Below are 20,826 nucleotides of genomic sequence, written 5' to 3'. Positions count from 1 at the left end.
TATGCGGAAAAAAAATACATTGATCCTAACAACAACAAAAAAGAGGCCTGGTGTGCTCTAAATGTCAAATATTGTGGACAGTAAGTAACCCGGTCCTGACTGTGAACTTATCCATATCATAGACACTGTTATTTTAATCACACCGCCCTCTTAAAATCAGAAGTTGATTCTAGACCTCAATTAAAAAAACAAAAAAAAAAAACCCTCTTCAAAATAGCCATTTACCCTTGAATCACAAGCAAACCAGCAGATAAGGGGAGGGGGGGGAGCTGCAATGAATATAGGGAGGGAGAGGTGACAGGAATCTTATTTTAAGATTTGCTTTTAACACCGCAAGTTATTATCATTTTTTTTAATCAATGAAAATTGATACCACCCAGCACTGGGTGTACAAAGATGGCCGCCGACCGACTTCCGTTGAGCCCCCTGCTCACATTCTGGGTGTAGCAAAATGGCCACTGCCCGGTGAACGTGCTCCCCTCCTACGAAACCTTAATTTTCCCGGTTGGGGGTTTACCGCGCTTAGCTTCTCGCGTTACTTGGTGGCCACCGACCATTCCCTCCTGAGAACAGTAAGGGGTCCTTTTCTTGATTGCTCGGAACGCGTCGCCAGTTGATGACGTGACAGGAAGCGTCCAGGAAGTGCAAGGAGGAGTATCAGTGTGGAAGGTAATGTATGTAACACACCCACCTCCTCTCCCCTAACCGGCAACCTCGGTACCTGGGGGCGGGGGAGGAAGTGACCCAGGGCTGCGTCTCCATGGAAACAGGAGTGTATATGCTTATAGGTATATATTTTTTTTCACCCCCAGAACTTTATTGACACCCTGTGAACACGAACACGCCGACAGCAGGAGGACAAGGGAGAAGATGGCAGAGCAGAGAGAGTGACAGGTAAAGAGCAGAGGTAAACTACCCCCCCCCCCCAAAAAAAAATAACAACACACATTATACCTGCTGTGTACCCCGAACTAGGGGCTGTGTATTCCCTCAGGGGCGAGGAGAGCTTCGCTCAATATATTATTATATTTCTAGCAGCCAATCATAAGGGGGCCAGGTGTGCAGTACTGAGCCGGACTGTCCTGTATGTGGATACAATGTCCAGTAAAAAAATGAGGTAATACTGGACGTGTATGTATGTGTATGTGTGTATCTGGTATTATCTCTCGGGGCATGTATGTGTATTACCTTCTCTGGGCGTGTATGTGTATTATATCACTGGTATTACCTCTCTGGGCGTGTACGTGTATGCCGGTATTACCCGTCTGGGCGTGTACGCCGGTATTACCCCTCTGGGCGTGTACGCCGGTATTACCCCTCTGGGCGTGTACGTGTATGCCGGTATTGGCTCTCTGGACTTAGTGACCTGACTAGGTTGGGGCGAGCAGGGCTGTTGCTAGGGGGCTGGGCAGCTTCCTCCATCCTGATTGGCTACATTACCCAGCAGTATAGTGAGGTTTTAAATCCGGCTTGCAGGCTGGCAACGTTTAGCTTAGTGGTGGCCGACTCCAGTTCTCAAGGCCCGCGAACAGGTCAGGATATCCCTGCTTCACTACAGGTGGCTCAGTCTTTGGATCCAGTGTTGTATCTGCATAACCTGTAATTGTGCGGTAATAAAGTATGTTATGTTTTTTTTTTGTTTTTTTTTTAAATAACCTTTCCAGGAGTGCCAGCAACCAGAGGTGGTGGTGATATGAGTTTCAAGGGGGGGTTTGCAGGGAAAGTGTTGACGGATTGTCTAAGTAGACAAGGCCCAGAGTGGCTGGTTCCCCTAAAAATGTACCTAGGAATCAGGTTGGATGCATGTAGACACATCATCCCTGTAATATCTCCCCTTAAACGCTTGTGCGACTCACCACAGGTTTCCCTGCTTCAGCACAGACCAGAAAGGTAAAACGGGGCACAGGGATGTGAGGTGTCCCTGAAACAGACAAGCGGTCCCTAGATTAATGGGGACACTCGGTGAAGGCCCCAGTCACCCGGAACCGGTACAGGAGTTCTGAGCTACTCCAATCATCTAAGGTTGTGAGGGGCGAATCGAGTGTTATGACATTTGTGTAAAGGGAAAACGTTGGCGGTTTCAGGAGTATTGGCACACATTTTTAACTGTCCAATCCACCTACAAATATCCATTTGCAAATCCAATTTAGTTCAAAAGCCTCCCTTCCCCCCCTTCTCCCTGCCTCCCCCTCTCTTCCCACGAAGAAATGCCATATTCGCATTGAATGTCATCGGTAGATTTGTCCGTCTATAATCTGGATTCAGTTGCAGATGTGTAGATAATTTAATGAGATGCTTCTTTGAAAAATTAAAATGACAATTGTTTACGTAGAACTCCTGTTTAACTCCAGGTGCGCTTAAAATATTTGCACTTTAATTACAATGCTTCCCCTGCAGTGTCGGCTCTTTGGGGGACCTGGTGTCAAAATGAGATTGTACGGTCATTGGAAGGGGAAATTGTTGAGTTACATGCACTATTGGTGCTATACAAGAACAAATATATTTATTATTAAAGAAGTTTATCCATTCCTGCAGCTGGTAAAGAAAGAGGGCTCTTGTTGACCACCCCAGGTCTACTCCAGCCCTCAAGGGCCACCAACAGGGGTTCAGGATATCCCTGCTTCAGATCAGGTCCGACTGCACCACGTGTGCTGAAGCAGGAAAATCCTGAACACCTGACCTGGTGGTGGCCTTTGAGGACTGGAGTTGCCCAACCATGTTGTAGTCCACAATTAATGACGTTTAAAATGAAATGATGTTGATTTCTGGAACTTCCTTTTTGTTTGCACAGTTGTAACGAGACGGCAGAAGTTGGCGTCCTCTCTGTGCTGCAGTATGTAATATATACAGGAGGTGGTAAAATGTCTCGAGAAAGAAAGCTCCTGCGGCAGGATCCTTCTCCTGGAATAGAGATTTCATCAGAAACTGGAGGTCCATCTTCTCCCGAGCTCCCAGCTGCCTCTGAGAAATTGCCATATGGACCGAGAGGTCAGAAGTCCAAGAACCAGTGTCCCTTCCCCTTCAGCTTGCTACCTGTTGACTGCCAGCTTCACATCTTCTCTTTCCTTTCGGAGGTGGAGAAATGCACAGCCGCCCTGGTCTGCTCCAACTGGAGCAAGCTGATGCGCACCCCTCGGCTCTGGAGAGTGGCAGACTTCATGAGGCTGGGGGCCTTCCTATCTTACATGGACGGGGTGCTGGTGTCCTTCAGGGAATTCGAGAGGTGGAAAGAGTGGGTGCACCAGTACGCTTATCACCTGACTTCTCGCGGAGCCAGCCTGCTGGTCCTCCGCGCCAGCTTCGACCTAGGTGATCAGAGGACCAAGTGGGCAGACTTCCTTCTTCAGTTCCTGGAGAGTGTCCACTGCGGAGAACTGCAGGAGCTCGAACTGAATTGGACCTTAACACACTTGGAGCCTCTGGATTTCTACCCTCCCGGCAGCATGGCCCAGATATGCCTGGCTAAGACGGACCAGTTCAACAGCTTTCAGACTCTCTTTGAGCGGCTGACCCGCACCTCCCCCAAACTGAACCGCATGAAGCTTCCCTTTGATTGGTCCGAGCATTCAGTGGCCCTCCTCACACACTTCCAACACCTGAGCACCCTGGAGTTGAACTACTTCTGGGTGTTTAAGGGGGTCCGACCAGAGACGATGCAAGAACTTACCAGGTCGCTTCCAAAGCTGAAGACGTTGATCCTCCAGGTTTTGGTCCCGGTAAAGGACTTGGGAGTCTCTTACCCAGTAGAATCCAAGTCTTTGGAGTTATTGGACGTCTCTCAAAGCCGCGGACTGGTCTTCAGCCATCTAGATTTGCCTTCATTGAAGGAGCTCAGGGTTAAGAAGACTATTAGGGGCATCATCCTAAACCGCAGGACCCGGGTGGCACTACAGACCCGCTGGTCTTGTTTATATGACCTTTTGAAAGCAGGAACTCCTAAACTACAAGTGTTTAACTCCCACAGATTGCTTTCCAACTGGCAGACGCAGAGTTACCTTGAACTCAGCGAGGTTTTGTTACAGTCGTGTTATTGCATACAACACACGGACACTTGGCTACTGTAAATAAGTGGATGTCATTGTATGTTACTGGAAGCAGCCACAAGGTTCTGTGATGTTCTCAAAAAGACGAGGATTATCTGAATGTTTTATATATCTCGAGAGATCAATGAGAGGCGAACCAATTGAGTACATTTTGATATACTTGACCTAGTCATTCAGCTTATGGCTTGTTACTGAGTTCAAGTCTTGGGGGTGAGTCAGAACACCATTAAATTAAACTCCACTATGGACCAAGTATATCTTTTTACAGATGTTTGGACCACTTTGCAAAGACCAGGGATGGGGAAATTTTAATATAGAACTTTAATTTTACAATTTGTTGACATTTAATAGACTGTGGGGTTTTTAAACAAATTATATATAAAGGGGATTGATACGCTTTATATCATACATATAAATTTTTACATTCAAACATGTGGAAAATATGTTCTGTATAATGATTACTATCTATACACAACTACAATCGTTGGCTGGCTAATTTTGGGGCTCGGGGGCAAAGTTAGCCCACCAGCCCAGGTGTTACACACACTACAACACTTCACAACCGTATCAGATAATGTGCATGAGAACATACATGGCAGATATTGCGCACAGAAACACCACATACATGCAACATACAGACGCATACACCAGATACGTACACCATGCTCACACACAAACCACACGTGCACGATGCTCACACACAAACCACACGTGCACCATGAACCCATATGCCAGATACGTGCATCATGCTCACACACACGTGCACCATGAACCCATATGCCAGATTCATGCACTATATATACACGTCAGATACATGCACCATTTATTTAGAATATTTTCTAACACAATACTCACCAAGAAACTCCATACTAAAACATACACATCAGTAACATACTGTACTCCACATACATACACATACCAATACCGTAAAACATACTCACATCAGATACATGAATTATGCACACACATGCATTCACTATACATATACACTAGATACATGCACATAAATACATCCACCATACATAAACACACACGCACATACTAGTGTGTATGTATATATACACACTCACACTGATCAACATAGACACACAACCACTTGCTGACATGGGGCTGTAGAGAAGCAGAGGAGAACAAAGGCCAGCCAAGGGGAGCTCACTGCGCCTCCGCAGTTATGTGACTGCAATAGCAGCCGTGAACGCAGCTCTGCTCCTCCCCTTCCACCATTAGGAAATCTGAGCAGCCCAGGGGTCAATATTTCCCCACCCCCTCCCCAAGCCAGCCAACCCCTGCATATAGTCGCCTCTCCTTCCAAACCAGTGTTCCATATTCATAATATTTGGGAGGCAGCCCCTCACTCTTTGCGTTCCTCCTTTTCAGTCCCTTCACCACCAATTGTGGCAGATAAGAGGGTTCCAGTAACATCATGACCCGATCCCAACAGCCGGTACAAACTTAGCCAGACATGGTGTCCCCGGAGCTGCAGCAAAAAGCGAAATGCAGCGGGTCCGGAGAAGGCGCTTCCTGCTGCGTTAATCCCAGGAAGTCTGACTACACATGTACGTCCTCCGTGTAATAACTCAGCCGCTTTAGGTCACAGGAACACCCCTCATGGCCCCAAATGTTTCTCCCCTACCACTCTCCAGAGGGAAAAGGGGAACACTGCAACCTTTTCCTCCTGGAGAATATATCGCCCAACATCAGATCCTTGTGATCTGATGCTGTGTGATACCATCCCATGCGTTTCTTTGTACCACAGTAATGACTAACACTGTGTATTTGCTGGTGGGAGGAGGTGATTAGAGAGGGGACCTGCAGCTGTAGCAATCGGTGAAATTCTGTGAAAGGGTTTCCCTTCCTTTTGGTTTTGAGGTGGTTATTGTTTTGTGTGTCGGAATGATAATTTTCAGGATTGCAAACATGAACTGCTGTTCGGTAATACTTTACTTTTGAAGTCGCCGGTGGATGATGCAGGAGGAACAGGGGAGAACGAGGCCTCTCTCAGGTCTACCAATCATGGCAAGTCTTTGTTTTTCGTATTCCTTTCACGGCTGTAGGGTCGGCACTGTGGGTACGGGACACTAGTTACAGCCTCTTGTAGAGGCTCAAAGCTACAATCGCTACTCATTCCGACGAAACAGAAACAACCGATTTTACTTGCGTGAATTACTCTTTTAATAAAAAGCATTAATGCTTTATTTTTTATAGATCTTGTGGTGTGTTGCTTACAGAGGGTAAAGCAAAAATGTGATGGGTTGTGTATTTTCAGCAGAAGAGCTACAAATGTAATCTAGTGAGATGCCTCTAGTTCTGGAAGAATGCCATCGATGGTTTGGAAGCGGTTGTGTTACAACACTTGCATGTAAAAACTTCCAGCAAGGGCAGGAAGAATAGCGGAGCACTGCCCGAAAAATAAAGCAGGATGAAAGCGTAGGTGGTGACTACAAAATGTTTATTGAAACAGACGAGTGTGGCTGATGGATTCGCTATTCTTCCTGCCCTTGCTGGAAGTTTTTACATGCCATTGTATGCTGGATTGCACGCCGAGTACTCGCTGCACACGAGGGGGAGCCCCGCCGGTCACGTGACCATCTCGTCACACGCTGCAGACACGCCAGAGACAGCGCTTTATTGCAGAGGCCAGCAGCCCAGCTGAGACGCGGAGCTCACCGGTCCACAGTCACCCACAGCAGAGGAGAACACCGCCGGTCGCGTGACCACCCCAGGTGATGCTTCAGTCACGAGAGGGTTGGCGGTGCAACGCTGCAGATATTGATGACCGGATCACGACACCATTATCCCCCTAATCGTGAGTGCTTGCAACACTTGGTGCCCTTTGCTGGGCCAGTTGCTTTTTATGGTACACAGGCTACTTTACACATACTCATTGCAGTGAGTACTACATTGACTCTGAGGCACCTTATTGGACAATTTATTGTCTGGGTTCAGCTTACAACACTTGCAGTATACACGCCGTTAGTCTTTCCCATCTCAACTGCTGTAACCTCCTCCTAACGGATCGTCCTGCTCCTTACCTCTCCTCTACGTGTATCCTCAACAATTATCTCCAGGTTCTAATCGCCCTCATTAATATGTGGATGCCTTTGCTTAGTTGGAAATTTTAGGCGTGGCATTACTTGGGCGCCTGACTCTGAGAATGTTTTGTTATTTACCCCGTCCTTGTGGACAAGTAGTAAACATAAGAGGGGGGGTGGGGGATCTCTGTCTGTCCAGCGCTTGCTAAACACACAGTGACATCGGAGGAAGTTAAACGCCCCCTCTCCCCCCAAGTCCCAACTCGCCGTGTTTACAAAATAACCTCACGATTAAGTACTTTCATTGTTGCGTTTTTGTTTAAAAAAAGGCATCAGTAATGCAGATATAACCCCTTAAAGATGCAGTCCCGCCTAGGACCAAAGTGCGCCAATTCCAGTGACCTGTTTACGGGGTCTCTCTTGGGTAACTGATGCCTATCTAACACTTAAAATATTTTTTATTTAAAAACATTTAATATTAGACTTGGGAGGGGGTTGGCTTCCTCTTTCTCGTGTGTGTGTTGTCGCCGTGTGATCGGCAAGTCCTGATACAGCCAGAGTCCCCTCCCCACCTACCCTTTACGGGTTCTCTAATTAGGACAGGGTCGGATAACGGGGAAAAATCACGTAATTGACAAATATTTCCCCATTCAGAGGCCCCTAAGAAATTCAACTTGTAATTCATTTCCTAAAAACACAAAAGCAGCCAAGCCTTTGCTATTAGCATTTGTTGGATAACCTTCGGCAAAACAGGTGGACTGTTCAACTTTTGTTCTCAGGCCGACTGAGAGGTGCAAATGTCGCGTAACCCTGTCACTGCCGTTAGTACAGTTTGCCCCTTGGAGGGTCTGGCCCATTAACCATGTCACTGCCATTAGTACACTTTGCCCCTAGGAGGTACTGACCCCCTTAAACATGTCACTGCCATTAGTACAGTGTGGACCTAGGAAACAGTTTGGCCCTGGTAGAGACTGACCCTTTAAAACTCTGCTAACGAAGTCGCACCTGTCTCCCCCCCCCCCCCCCCACTTATCACTCTCCCCCCACTTATCACTGTCTCCCCCCCACTTATCACTTTCTTTCCCCCCCCCCACTTATCACTGTCTCCCCCCCCACTTATCACTTTCTTTCCCCCCCCACTTATCACTGTCTCTCCCCCCCCCCCCCCACTTATCACTTTCTTTTCCCCCCCCCACTTATCACTGTCTCCCCCCCACCTATCACTTTCTTCCCCCCACCCACTTATCACTGTCTCCCCCCCACTTATCGCTGTCTCCCCCCCACTTATCGCTGTCTCCCCCCCACTTATCGCTGTCTCCCCCCCACTTATCGCTGTCTCCCCCCCACTTATCGCTGTCTCCCCCCCACTTATCGCTGTCTCCCCCCCACTTATCGCTGTCTCCCCCCCACTTATCGCTGTCTCCCCCCCACTTATCGCTGTCTCCCCCCCACTTATCGCTGTCTCCCCCCCACTTATCGCTGTCTCCCCCCCACTTATCGCTGTCTCCCCCCCACTTATCGCTGTCTCCCCCCCCACTTATCGCTGTCTCCCCCCCACTTATCGCTGTCTCCCCCCCACTTATCGCTGTCTCCCCCCCACTTATCGCTGTCTCCCCCCCACTTATCGCTGTCTCCCCCCCACTTATCGCTGTCTTCCCCCCCCCACTTATCACTGTCTTCCCCCCCCACTTATCACTGTCTTCCCCCCCCCACTTATCACTGTCTTCCCCCCCCACTTATCACTGTCTTCCCCCCCCACTTATCACTGTCTTCCCCCCCCACTTATCACTGTCTCCCCCCCCACTTATCACTGTCTCCCCCCCACCTATCACTTTCTTTCCCCCCCCACTTATCACTGTCTCCCCCCCACTTATCGCTGTCTCCCCCCCCACTTATCGCTGTCTCCCCCCCACTTATCGCTGTCTCCCCCCCACTTATCACTGTCTTCCCCCCCCACTTATCACTGTCTCCCCCCCACTTATCACTGTCTCCCCCCCACTTATCGCTGTCTCCCCCCCACTTATCGCTGTCTCCCCCCCACTTATCACTGTCTCCCCCCCACTTATCGCTGTCTCCCCCCCACTTATCGCTGTCTCCCCCCCACTTATCGCTGTCTCCCCCCCACTTATCGCTGTCTCCCCCCCACTTATCACTGTCTCCCCCCCCCCACTTATCACTGTCTCCCCCCCACCTATCACTTTCTTTCCCCCCCCACTTATCACTGTCTTCCCCCCCCACTTATCACTGTCTTCCCCCCCCCACTTATCACTGTCTCCCCCCCCCACTTATCACTGTCTCCCCCCCACCTATCACTTTCTTTCCCCCCCCACTTATCACTGTCTCCCCCCCACTTATCGCTGTCTCCCCCCCACTTATCGCTGTCTCCCCCCCACTTATCGCTGTCTCCCCCCCACTTATCGCTGTCTCCCCCCCACTTATCGCTGTCTTCCCCCCCCACTTATCGCTGTCTTCCCCCCCCACTTATCGCTGTCTTCCCCCCCCACTTATCGCTGTCTTCCCCCCACTTATCGCTGTCTCCCCCCCACCTATCGCTTTCTTTCCCCCCCCACTTATCACTGTCTCCCCCCCCACTTATCACTGTCTCCCCCTCCCCACTTATCACTGTCTTCCCCCCCCACTTATCACTGTCTTCCCCCCCCACTTATCACTGTCTTCCCCCCCCCCCACTTATCACTGTCTTCCCCCCCCACTTATCACTGTCTTCCCCCCCACTTATCACTGTCTTCCCCCCCACTTATCACTGTCTCCCCACCCCCACTTATCACTGTCTCCCCCCCCCCCCCCACTTATCACGGTCCCCCCTTGTCTGTACCTGATCCCACCGCTTGTCACTTCTTGTCCCCCTCTCCCTTTTGTCAAACTCTGCCCCCCCTCCTTGTTACTTTCTAATTCCACCCCCCTTGTCACTCCCTGATCCTCCCCTTGTCACTCTAATTCCACCCCATTTATCACTCCTTGATATCCCCCTCCTAGTCACTGTGACAGTGAAGGGGTACCCAGGCTCACTATTAAAGGTTAAGCCCACTGGGTTACCTCTGATCCATGTTTTAGAGTGTCAGCTCTTGGACCTAGATGTCAGAAAGGCATTGCTGTGACTGCAAATTATGCGACATTAAAGATTTTTGTGTGTTTTGCCTTTCTGAGGCTGCTGGGACCAGATTTCTAGGCTGTAAGTTTCAGGGTGGGTTTGCCGGAGAAAGTTTTTACAGAATGTGGCTGTGTATCGGGGTTCCAAACTTACAGGACACCCCAAAAGATGTATCCGGGAATCAAGTGAGATTCTCGGATATATCAAAGCACATTGCTCCGGGCAAACTCCTATCCTGAAAACGTTCTTGCGACGCAACGCCAGGATTCCTGCTGCAGCATGATCCAGACAAGGTAAACGGGGCATGAAGGGGTTAATGTATACCTGGAACATACAGGGTGTCTCTAGTATAATGAGAGATGGCCAGGTACCCTGAACCTAGTATAGGGGTTCAGGGGATGCTCCAGCTATATGATAAAGCTGTGAGTGGTTTTGGTGTGTAAAATGTTTAAAGTCATTTCTAGAGTGTGGCGGGGATGAACCTAGAAAGAATAGACAGTTTATCCCCTTATTCCATCCCTGACCAGAACGGGGACTTACACATTACTATCACAGAAGATACAGGACACAGTATATTTTATTGAAGAGTTATGTTTAATATGTATATGTACTGATAACCTGTCAATGAACTGAGGGATTTCCAAGTCCTGGGTCCCGAGGGACCAGGTGGCTACCAAGCTTGGTGCCTATGGGTCTGTGCGGAGTCTGGACATGAAAGCCTCGGGATGCCAAGGTGTTAGAACAGGCTGAGTACTGCAGTTATACTTGAGTACCTCCGTCCTGAGCTAACACAGGGCAATCCGGCCACCATTTGCCCAAACCCAGACTGTGGAGCCTGGACTGCGAGTGGGCTCAATATGCTAAGAGGCAGAGTGTCACGGGAGACCAATGCTTATCCTACAAATATATACCTGGATCCTTTGATTGACAAAACATGAGATAAAATAAATTGTAATTTATTCCCACAAGAAACACACAGCTTGATTTACGAAATAACACTTACGGGGATTAGGTCAAACAAAATAAATGGTTTCCAGAACGAAAGTCCACGAAATGCAGTCTCTAGGTATCAATTCCCAGGAGCGGGGTTGATACGCAAACAAGAGACGCAAAACCGTCTTTGGCTAGGGGCGCCGCTTGCAGCCCGTTTCTCCACCAAAAGAAAAATCTTCGTTCTGCCCTTGCAGAATTCGTTTACAAGTCCTTAGTTCTAACAAACTTCCATAGCGGGGTACAATCCTTGGTTGCGATGGTATCGTCTCTGTATCGCACGCTATACTTTTGGATGGATCATAGAAAAACACACACCGATAGCCTGCACGGGTTTATAAAACCCTCCCAAGCCTATCTGGGTGATACACAGCCAATCTTGGCATGGGAAGCGAATTCCCACCCAATGGCAAGTTTGCCAGCAGTTCCTGCAACCGGGCAAAGGGCTTCACGGTATGCTAAGGGTCATGCGCTAATCTCACACTTAACCCGCTTAGCATACCTGACCAAGCCCCCTTGCACGGCAGCAGAAAGTCTACCTTTCTCCAGGATACCCGGACATCTGCTAGGCAAACTGTTTATATACTGCACCGACACACTTTATTCGAGCAAATACCCAGTATGTACCTGGCAGATACCTGGAATGCGCCGCTCCTCACCTCTGACAAGCCCCGTTACGTTTGCCTTCCCAGCCTGGGTTCATGCCTGGCTGACGGGCGGCTGATCTGTTAAATGATAATGATTAGGATTTAATAGGCTGCAATGCTTCGCGTGTCTACCAGATGGCATAAATTCATGAATTGTAATGCAGTATATATATATACTGTGCAGTATTGCAGCCAGCGGGAATAAAATGCTTCAATCCCTGCCTGGAAAATAACCCAATGCACTCGGTCACAAACCTCAATACACCCGGGTATACCCGAATTCGTGGGACTAGCCGAGCTCGAATAAAGTGTGTCGCCAGTGTACATTTCCTGACTTTTAACACTTTCACCAGGTTGGTACCTTTTGAAGCCCCGGACTTCTGTAGACACTCTGGAGTCATCTCCACAGGGAGTATCAGAAGTCTGGACTTACACTATGCATGACTCATCCCTGGGGATGGTTGACCATAACTAACATAACAATAGTGAATGCTTAATGTATCCGCTGTCTTGCCTGACTGAAATGTAAATGTACAACAATAGAAAAAGAAACCCCTATAACGAGAGCACTCTGAAAAGGCTACTCCACTGATAACACCGGAATGAATATAATAATGTAATGATGAATTATTTAAAATAATCTTTATTGGGAGATAACTCAAAATTAAAATAGTACAGGTAAGTGAACCTATGCCTCAACTGAGGCTAGCCTATAATCTAAAGTGCAAATTAAAATAAAGTGGGTGTGAGTTGGGGTATAGGACCCCACTATAACGTATAAGTGGGGCTATGAAGCCATCACATATCAATGCAGAAACACATCTACTGTATAGCTAATAACCAACCTTAGAATGGTTACTCAGTGTCCTATGCAGGGTATGGTAAGGGTACGCTGAGAATCCCGATATGTACTGCACTCTGGGGTATAATGCCTGTGTCCAAATGTATTAGTGTAATAAATGCATTTTAGACACATTAATACACATTACTAGGCAGCCCTGGGCTGCAGAACTGACACTCTACAGTCACTTTATCTGACTCGGGCACCCTGTCACATGATTTATACACATGTGCCCCTTATACCTGACAGGATACACACAGACTGTTCTAACATAATTACAGGGTTGCCGGCATCAGTGGGCTGCAGAGCTGATACTCTACCTTTACCCACTATGACTCCGGGGACCCTGTTTCATGGCTTATACAGTTTATACATGGTATTACTCTCGTCTCCTTATTTCTGGGGAAGAGACACCGGCATTTTGAATACATTTACAGTATTATTACCCTCGTTGGGTTGCAGAGCTGATACTCTACAATTTCCAACCTGGTTCAGGGGCACCTATCTGGGCCACATACCTTTATTAATGGCCTGGGGACCCCTTCACTGTCACACAGAGGTGCCAGGTTGGTGCATGACCCTTAGCAGAATGAGAAAAGGTGCCTACCGGCTTTACAATACCGGCTAATCGTTGATTGGCTGGCAGGAGAATTCCCACACTCTGATAGGCTGTAGAGGTTTGTGAATGGGACACTGAAACCCATAAGTAACCTTGCAGCCAATCAGGAGGAGAGATTCTAAGCGCCAAACCAACAGCAGCAAATTCAAAGATGCTCTGTGATCAATAGACGCAAGCCAGCCTCAGATTTTAAGTCAGAAATGTTTCTAAGAATCGCTTTTTGAGAACATAGCGGTCGCGGCTAGCATTGCATACTGTAATCAATTCCAGGACTTTTGTGAGTACCTACCGGTCATTGAAAAGGGCTCCTACAGAGGTCATTTGTGACAATTTGATCAAAGGAAGATTTTATTCTTTAGCCCCGTTCCCAGTAAGTGTGTTAATTGTGTAAACTGTGTTACTATGTGTGTATGGCAAATGCTGGAATAAATTACAATTTATTTTACAGCCACGGCCCCGCTTATTCTCCAACATCTCCGAATTTTTTCCGGGATTTTTTCCGAATGCCACGCACTTAACCACACTTCACCACGTTCTTGCTGCATTCATACCGCATTCATACCGCATTCATGTTGCATTTACACCCGCGGTTGATGTGTTTATTGATAATGGTTTGGATTTAATTGGTTGCAAATCTTCGTGTATCCGCCAGATGGCAGATATTCATGAATTGTAAAGTGCATGCGCTTCAGTAATGTGTCGACTTGCAGGTGTTTAAAAGAATACCACAGTGGTCCATTGTAAATTGGCCTTGGGACTGAAGAAGTAACAATAATGTATCAATTTAGGCTTTTCATATTAAAAAATACATGCAGAGTGTCTGGTGTTTTATTGTCCTGAGAGTTCCGGCATGAGTGCACCACCGCAGTCCATGTTCCAAAAACCCGACAGAACGTACGCTTATTTAATATGGGCCGCGATTAATGCAACAGATGATAAGATGGCAACAGTTGGTCAAATTTATCATATTTTATCGAAAACTATGACTTTTACACATTTTCACCAGATGCTCATGTGTGGAAGTGTGCAATAAGGAAAAAGTTATGTATCGATCCATGTTTTTTTCGTATTGATCCCGGTGTTATTGGAGGGTATTGGTGTGTATCACCGGATTTTTCCCGTATCTATGATGATGGAGACTTCAAAAGGCGAAAGGTCATTGAAGGAAAACCTAAATTCCTCGCCTATGCTTCAGTACTGAGAGGAGACTTTCCTCTGCCAAGAAAACTGAAGCCTTGTGACTGGATACACCATCTGCACAATTTTGCAGCAGACTTCCCGAGAAGCTTTCACGCCCTGCCACTGTTATCTTCAATCTTTGATGAACTTTCAGGCCTGGTAGACGAACGAAATGAAACGTAACGCAAGCCAGGTTTCAAATCCTTTTTCTCAATTTATTACTCATAGGGTAATGACTTTTATACAGAAAAAAAAAAGATATTGGTTAGAGACGTAACATAGGCGTAACATAGGTGTATCATAGGCGTGTCTTGGGCGTAGCTTTGATTAGAGGCGTGATTTAGGGGCAGGACATATTAGTGGCGTGACTTTTGGGACGTGTTTACAAATACAATTTAAAAACATTTAAAGTGTACAGCAATTAAAAACATTAACAGGTGTATGGTTTACTGCTAGTGAAAACATTTATGTACAGAAAGTCAAAACATTTACAGTAGGATGGTGTACAGAATAGTCAGTCCGGCCTGCACAACTCCAGTCCTCGAGGGCCGCAAACAGGCCCAGTTTTCAGGATAACCTTGAAAACCAGGCCTGTTTGCAGCCCTCGAGGTCTGGAATTGTGCAGGTCTTGTGTATAGTAAGTAAAAACATTTTTTTTATTAATACGAGTTAAAACACGCAACTTCTCCTTTATTAAAGTACAGAAAGTTAAAACATGTACAGCACAACAGTATGGTGTTAGTAAAAAAAATTCTTTATTCATAAAATTTAAAACACGCAACATCTCCTTTATTAAAGTACAGAAAGTCACAACATTTACAGTAGGATGGTGTACAGAACAGTCAGTCAGGCCTGCACAACTCCAGTCCTCGAGGGCCACAAACAGACCCGGTTTTAAGGATAACCTTGAAAACTGGACATGTTTGCGGCCCTCGAGGACTGGAATTGTACAGGTCTTGTGTACAGTAAGTAAAATCATTTCTTTATTAATACAAGTTAAAAAAAGCAACAAGTCAAAAAATAAACAACAGTTGAACAGTCACGCAAATTCGATCCCCACCAGATTGTCCTTCCAGTGCCGATGCCTTGTATGGTGCAAAATGCCATTAATGGAGTCTCGAACGATTTTCATTAAAGGATCTGAAATTGAAAAATAGCGCCGCAATTCTTTCACAATAGTCCTTCTTAAATTTTCAGGAAGTGCCCTTTCTTCGCGATTTCCTTCGTAGTTGACATTTTTGGCCCACCCGCAGTACACCAAGTAGGACACGTGGTGCTTAAAAATTAACATGCCATACTTCTGAGGTAAACCAGCACTCATCACCCTATACTTCTCCCTGAGTGTCAGTGGCAGCTCCCACAGGATGATGTCGGGCACCGTATCGATGCAAGCGTATGTAGGTTGGCTTCTGGGAGCGGGTGTGCTTGTGGCGGTGGGCGAGGGTAGGTTGTCTGGGAGGAAGCTTTCCTCCTGTCTTGGTCGCCGTGTTGTCTCCTGGCATGGTCTTGACGGGGTTGTCATGTTATCCTCCTCAACGGCATACATGTACACAAATTCTTCTGGTGGAGGGGGTGCGCTTGGTGTTGGAAGGCGGTCGAAGGTCCCATTCATCACATCCATGCCACCCTCCTGCATTGGGGATACAGGGGCATGATCACTGAGCAAATTACGTATCCCCGCTATGTCAGTCTCTATCTTCTCCATCCGTCGATCCATCTTCTCCATCCATTGATTCATCTTCTCCATCCGTTGATCCATATTTAGCATGGTCTCTAAAAGCAGATCTATCTTTACCAGCATAGTAGAGTTCCCGGGGATATACACACTTAACCCATTCAGCATGCGGTCTAACGAGCTGGTTCTTATGCATGGCGTGCTGTGGACATCTGGGTGGATGGGTGCTACATAGGATGAGATGGGAGTTCCCTGGAGAGAAGCGGCAGTGTCGTCAAAGAAGGATGGAGGAGGTGACCTGTGGATTTCAGGGAGAGAAGCGGCAGCGTCGTCTAAGCGTAATGGAGAAAGTGACCCGTGGATTTCAGGGACACCAGCGGCAGCGTCGTCGAAGAGCAGTGGAGAAGATAGGCTGTAAATTTCCAGGAGAGAAGAGGCAGAGACGTTGAAGCGTAATCGAGGAAGTGGCCTGCGGGTTCGATGGGTTGGCTGCCATTTGTTTTGCCTTGAGTGTACATCACCGAATTTCTTCTTGACAGAATAAGGCTTACGTGTATTAAAACCCTTAGCCTTTGGGGTCAGCAGAAGGTTTTCTTTATTAGCCTTAGCCTGTCGCTTTGGCCTTGGCTTGGAAACGGCTGCCGTCTTTCGCTTTTTCTGTGTGATAGGCACGGCAGAGGCCAGTGGCTTCCTGCGTCCGTAGAATCAGGGGTTGATCCATGTAAGCAGATGGCACAATGCAGTATCTGGACAAGGGCAAGTTCAGATACAGATCATCGAGTGGTGGGCTATGCAAAGTGTGTAACCTTTTATGCATGGCGACGAGGTACAGGTGTTAAAAGTGGGCGTACTGTAATGTGAGTCATTAACGTATAAATACACCATCCATTTTGTGGATTCACTGCACATTGAATACACATCGACTAAACATCGAATATATATTCTTGTGCTTGTATTTCTTTCTACTCGCAGAAATGCCTGTTAAAAAGATTTCAAAGGATCTCAGCATGAGAATTAAGGAGATGTACAGGAACGGACACCGAATTGCAGATATCCAACGCTGGTTAGCTGCTTCTGGCCTCGTTGTGCCATAAACCACCTTGTGCTATTATGCACACGGAAAAACCAAACAACGCACGAGGACACCAACGGTAACTAACGCGTAAGTATATTTATATAACTATATAATACAGTATATCTAATTGTTTATATTGCTGCATATTAATAGAACTAAGAACTAAGAGACAAGAACACCCTTTTGAAAGCACTCATTGTAGTGATATGTAATGATGTATCAAGTTAGTAAGCAATACTTTATTATTAATATATAAAATAAATGGTGAAATGATCAAACAATAAACAACTAACACTGGTGATAAGACATATAAAACAAACTAAAGTGCTCTATACAAAAACTGAGACATAGGGGAGAATCTTTATACCCAATTGCTAGTTAGCAATGAAGTAACTCACAAATAGTGAGGAAAAAAACCCTTAGTCCAGCAATAAAAAAGTTAAAAAGCCTATACATTCTGCACAGGTAACAGAGGACTGACCATATGGATAATTACAAATATATAGCATATGAAAGTTCCTGCACAAATACACAGATGATGAATCAATAAATGTTGTGTCACATAGCACAATCAATATCGCCAAAATGCAACGGCTCATATAAGAGCACCTAAGATGCTAGAGGTAGAATAGCAACAGATGGACAAATCTCCTAGTTAATACAAATACAGAGATATAGCAGAAACTGATGAATGAAGTGCATTAGAGCCCACAAAGTGTGCTAAATGGCTCTGAGGCACGGCTCTAGTCCGTATCAAGTTATAGCCTCCTAATTAATGAAAGAATCAAAATGCAACAACAATATCCAGAAGGTAGCTAATGGCACTAAAACGTCTGTGGTGAGGAAAAAAACATATGAACATAGAGGGAGTTGCCGCAAGTGTAACACACACACACACTTAAAGTAGCAGCCAGCTGCTGTGTAGGTACAATGTAACATACAAGATGGAAGAGCTATAGTAACGCTGCAACAGTCTTATATCGAAAGGTGGCTGCTATGTTCCTAACACCATCTTCATGGTTTAGGAAACAATAAATACTAAAGCTGGCTCAATGGAGAGTTATACTGCATTAATAGTAGCCAAAAGTGCGGTGTATACCAATTAAATCGGCATGATAGTAGCTCGCGGTCAGGCCGGCACTCAGCAGGGCCTCTCACCCTCTTCCCTGCATGTGATCGTCATAACGTCATGACGTCAGTCCGGTACCGCCTCCCACCTGACGCACATTTCGCTGAGGCGCTTTTTCAAAGGACCCTCTGCTGATTTAATTGGTATACACCGCACTTTTGGCTACTATTAATGCAGTATAACTAATGCAGAGAGAGCAGCACTAGCCATCTGGTTACAAAGTATTTAACAGTAGTTACAGTATACAGTAGTTCCAGTAAAGACTAGTTTGACAGTACTATCTGCATACTGTAGTCCAATATGGAGTAGCTATACAATGCCATAATACAGTATGCACATAACTGCACTAATTTTTTATTTTCTTGTCTTTTCAGAGAAAAAAGGATGGACAGGGGGAGGGGGGCTATCATGTGTAAATTGTGTGAACTGTTTGTACAGTTAAGTGTATCTAAAGTGCAGTCATGATTTACACAAAATGAGGAAGAAGATAAAGACGGAAAATTTGTATTACTGTTTTTATTATGTAGCCCTCTTTCCTGTTGACCTAGAGCAACTACTAGAGCTGTATGTACCTGCTGGCTCAGCGAGATCTGGGCCTCCGCTAACTGGGAGCCTGGGGTAATATTAGGGTCTTGGCAGCGCCTCCACTTATCCAGGATCCCAAATAAGTGAGATTCCCCTAGGTAAGAACAATGATAACACACTTCAGCTTTGTGACCGTTTACTAATACGTAATTGCATAACCTCAGTTTATACCTATTAGGAATAACACACATAGATTGCTGTATACAAATGGCAGACATGCAATGATATATATCTCTGTGGCTCGTCCACTCTCATATAGAGTAATGTCACTTCCCACCACCGCGTGCACCCCACACCGTGTCATATATATACGCAGTCCCTTGGTCACTCAACCCAGTGTCCCCAATGAGTCCTCCCCCAAGGCGGGATCACCACCTGATGGTACCGGTGTTGGTGCACTTATTAAATACCTTCCGGCTACTCCTGTAACCGATGTAGCAAGGTTCCCCCAGTTGCTCCGCGACCCCCATTACCTCCGCTGATGGTGGGGGCTGCCGGAGTCAAGCGGCAGCCCCGCCGGCGTTCCTGGAGGGTTGGGGCCGAGCAGGGAGCACTCTGGTGCTCTGGAGGACCCCGGCGGCTCCCGCGAGGGGCGCCGCCATCTTCAATGTAGTTGCGCATGCGCAATGGGTCGCAGTAGCCGGCGGCCACTACAGAGGTTGGCGCATGCACAAAGGAAGTGCGCGCGAGGCCCCCACAAGGGAGAATAGCTCCCAAGAAGAGTCAGCCCCCAGGGAGCACAGGGGCAGAGTCAGGTGACGCCAGGTAGCCAATAGGGCTGTAGGATCTCCCTGCAGGGGAGATCGGATACATTTTGCGGGCTTGGAGCACGTTAGTCAGTCGGCGTTAGGAGCAGCTAGGGAAAGAAGGTAGGGTGCAGGAGTCAGTGACTCCTTGCACTAGGCCAGCAGCCCCCTAGGCCCCAGATAGCCCTGAGCCACCAGTAGTGTTGTGTTGTTCAGGGACAGACCCCAGGTTAGGGAACCTGCCCCTTATTACCCAGAGTCAGTTAGGGACACAGCGGACGCTGCGCGTCCATCCAGAGGTTTGGGCTCAGACCTCCGCTGCGGCTGCAGCAGCCATCCGGGTGGGATCGCCCCAGACGGTAGTTCCTGTATTCACTCGTCATCAGGATCCTTTGTGAAGCTCCTTGGCAGGCCCGGGCACTGGAGTGCTCGGCAGGTAATCTACAAGTGCACCAACTATACCATCTATTCATATAAGCAGTGCTCGACAAACCCGGTCGCCAACTCGCCAGCTGCGATCGGATATTGGCTCGTGGCCAGTAACTTTTCCACTACTCTGCAAAATAAAATCCCCTGCTCGAAAAAAAAAAAAAATCCCTTTAGCTGATAGCTGATTGGCTGTGAGCGGGATGGAGTTGCCAGGACTTCAAACCACCCTTCCTTCTCGGGTAAGTAATGATGGGGGGAGGGGGTGTGCGCGTGTGTCTGCTGCTGCTCCTCCTCCTCTATATATCCTTCTGTACAATTGTGCCAGCTCCTGTCATTTACAAGACCTGCACTGATCCGGTCATGGAGGATTTTGAACAGATACTTGAGGTGGGGGGAATTTAATGCACTTTAAAATATTTATATATACACTGATACATCCTGCCCCCGGTCCCTGGTGCTCTCGCTGTCTGCGCGGGTCGGGAGATACCGCCCCCCCCCCCTCCGGCACTCTCCCCCCCCCCCCTCCGGCACTCTCCCGCTGTCTGCGCGGGTCGGGAGATACCGCCCCCCCCTCCGGTGCTCTCCCGCTGTGCGCGCGGGTCTGGAGATACACCCCCTTCTCTGGCACTCTCCCCCCATTCTGGCACTCTCCCCCCTCTGGCACTCTCCCGCTGTGCGCGCGGGTCTGGAGATACACCCCCCCCCCCTCCGGCGCTCTCCCGCTGTG

At 47.5% G+C, this 20,826-nt stretch overlaps 1 protein-coding gene and 1 long non-coding RNA gene across 4 annotated transcripts; both read left to right on the top strand.

The window, feature by feature from the left end:
- The first annotated feature begins 450 nt into the window (after positions 1-450).
- LOC142475265 (uncharacterized) lies at positions 451-6,249 on the top strand. Of its 3 annotated transcripts, none has more exons than XM_075581213.1 (3): positions 451-669; positions 813-894; positions 2,792-6,249. In XM_075581213.1, the coding sequence occupies exon 3, from the start codon at positions 2,862-2,864 to the stop codon at positions 4,062-4,064; it is 1,203 nt and encodes a 400-aa protein (XP_075437328.1). In that variant the 5' UTR covers positions 451-669; positions 813-894; positions 2,792-2,861; the 3' UTR covers positions 4,065-6,249. The 3 variants fall into 3 exon arrangements, with proteins under 3 accessions (XP_075437328.1, XP_075437327.1, XP_075437332.1); XM_075581212.1 differs by having other exon boundaries at positions 813-907; XM_075581217.1 differs by having other exon boundaries at positions 451-674; positions 813-907.
- Positions 6,250-6,278: 29 nt separating this feature from the next.
- LOC142475293 (uncharacterized) lies at positions 6,279-20,325 on the top strand. Its single transcript, XR_012790864.1, has 3 exons — positions 6,279-6,849; positions 17,108-17,297; positions 18,714-20,325. It is a non-coding gene; the product is annotated as an uncharacterized LOC142475293 (long non-coding RNA).
- The last annotated feature ends 501 nt before the right edge of the window (positions 20,326-20,826 follow it).

The sequence above is a fragment of the Ascaphus truei genome, chromosome 2 (genome assembly GCF_040206685.1).
Source record: "Ascaphus truei isolate aAscTru1 chromosome 2, aAscTru1.hap1, whole genome shotgun sequence".
In the NCBI taxonomy this organism is placed as follows: domain Eukaryota; kingdom Metazoa; phylum Chordata; class Amphibia; order Anura; family Ascaphidae; genus Ascaphus; species Ascaphus truei.
The sequence above is the reverse complement of the archived record's forward strand: the minus strand, read 5'-3'. Positions and strand labels throughout refer to the sequence as shown.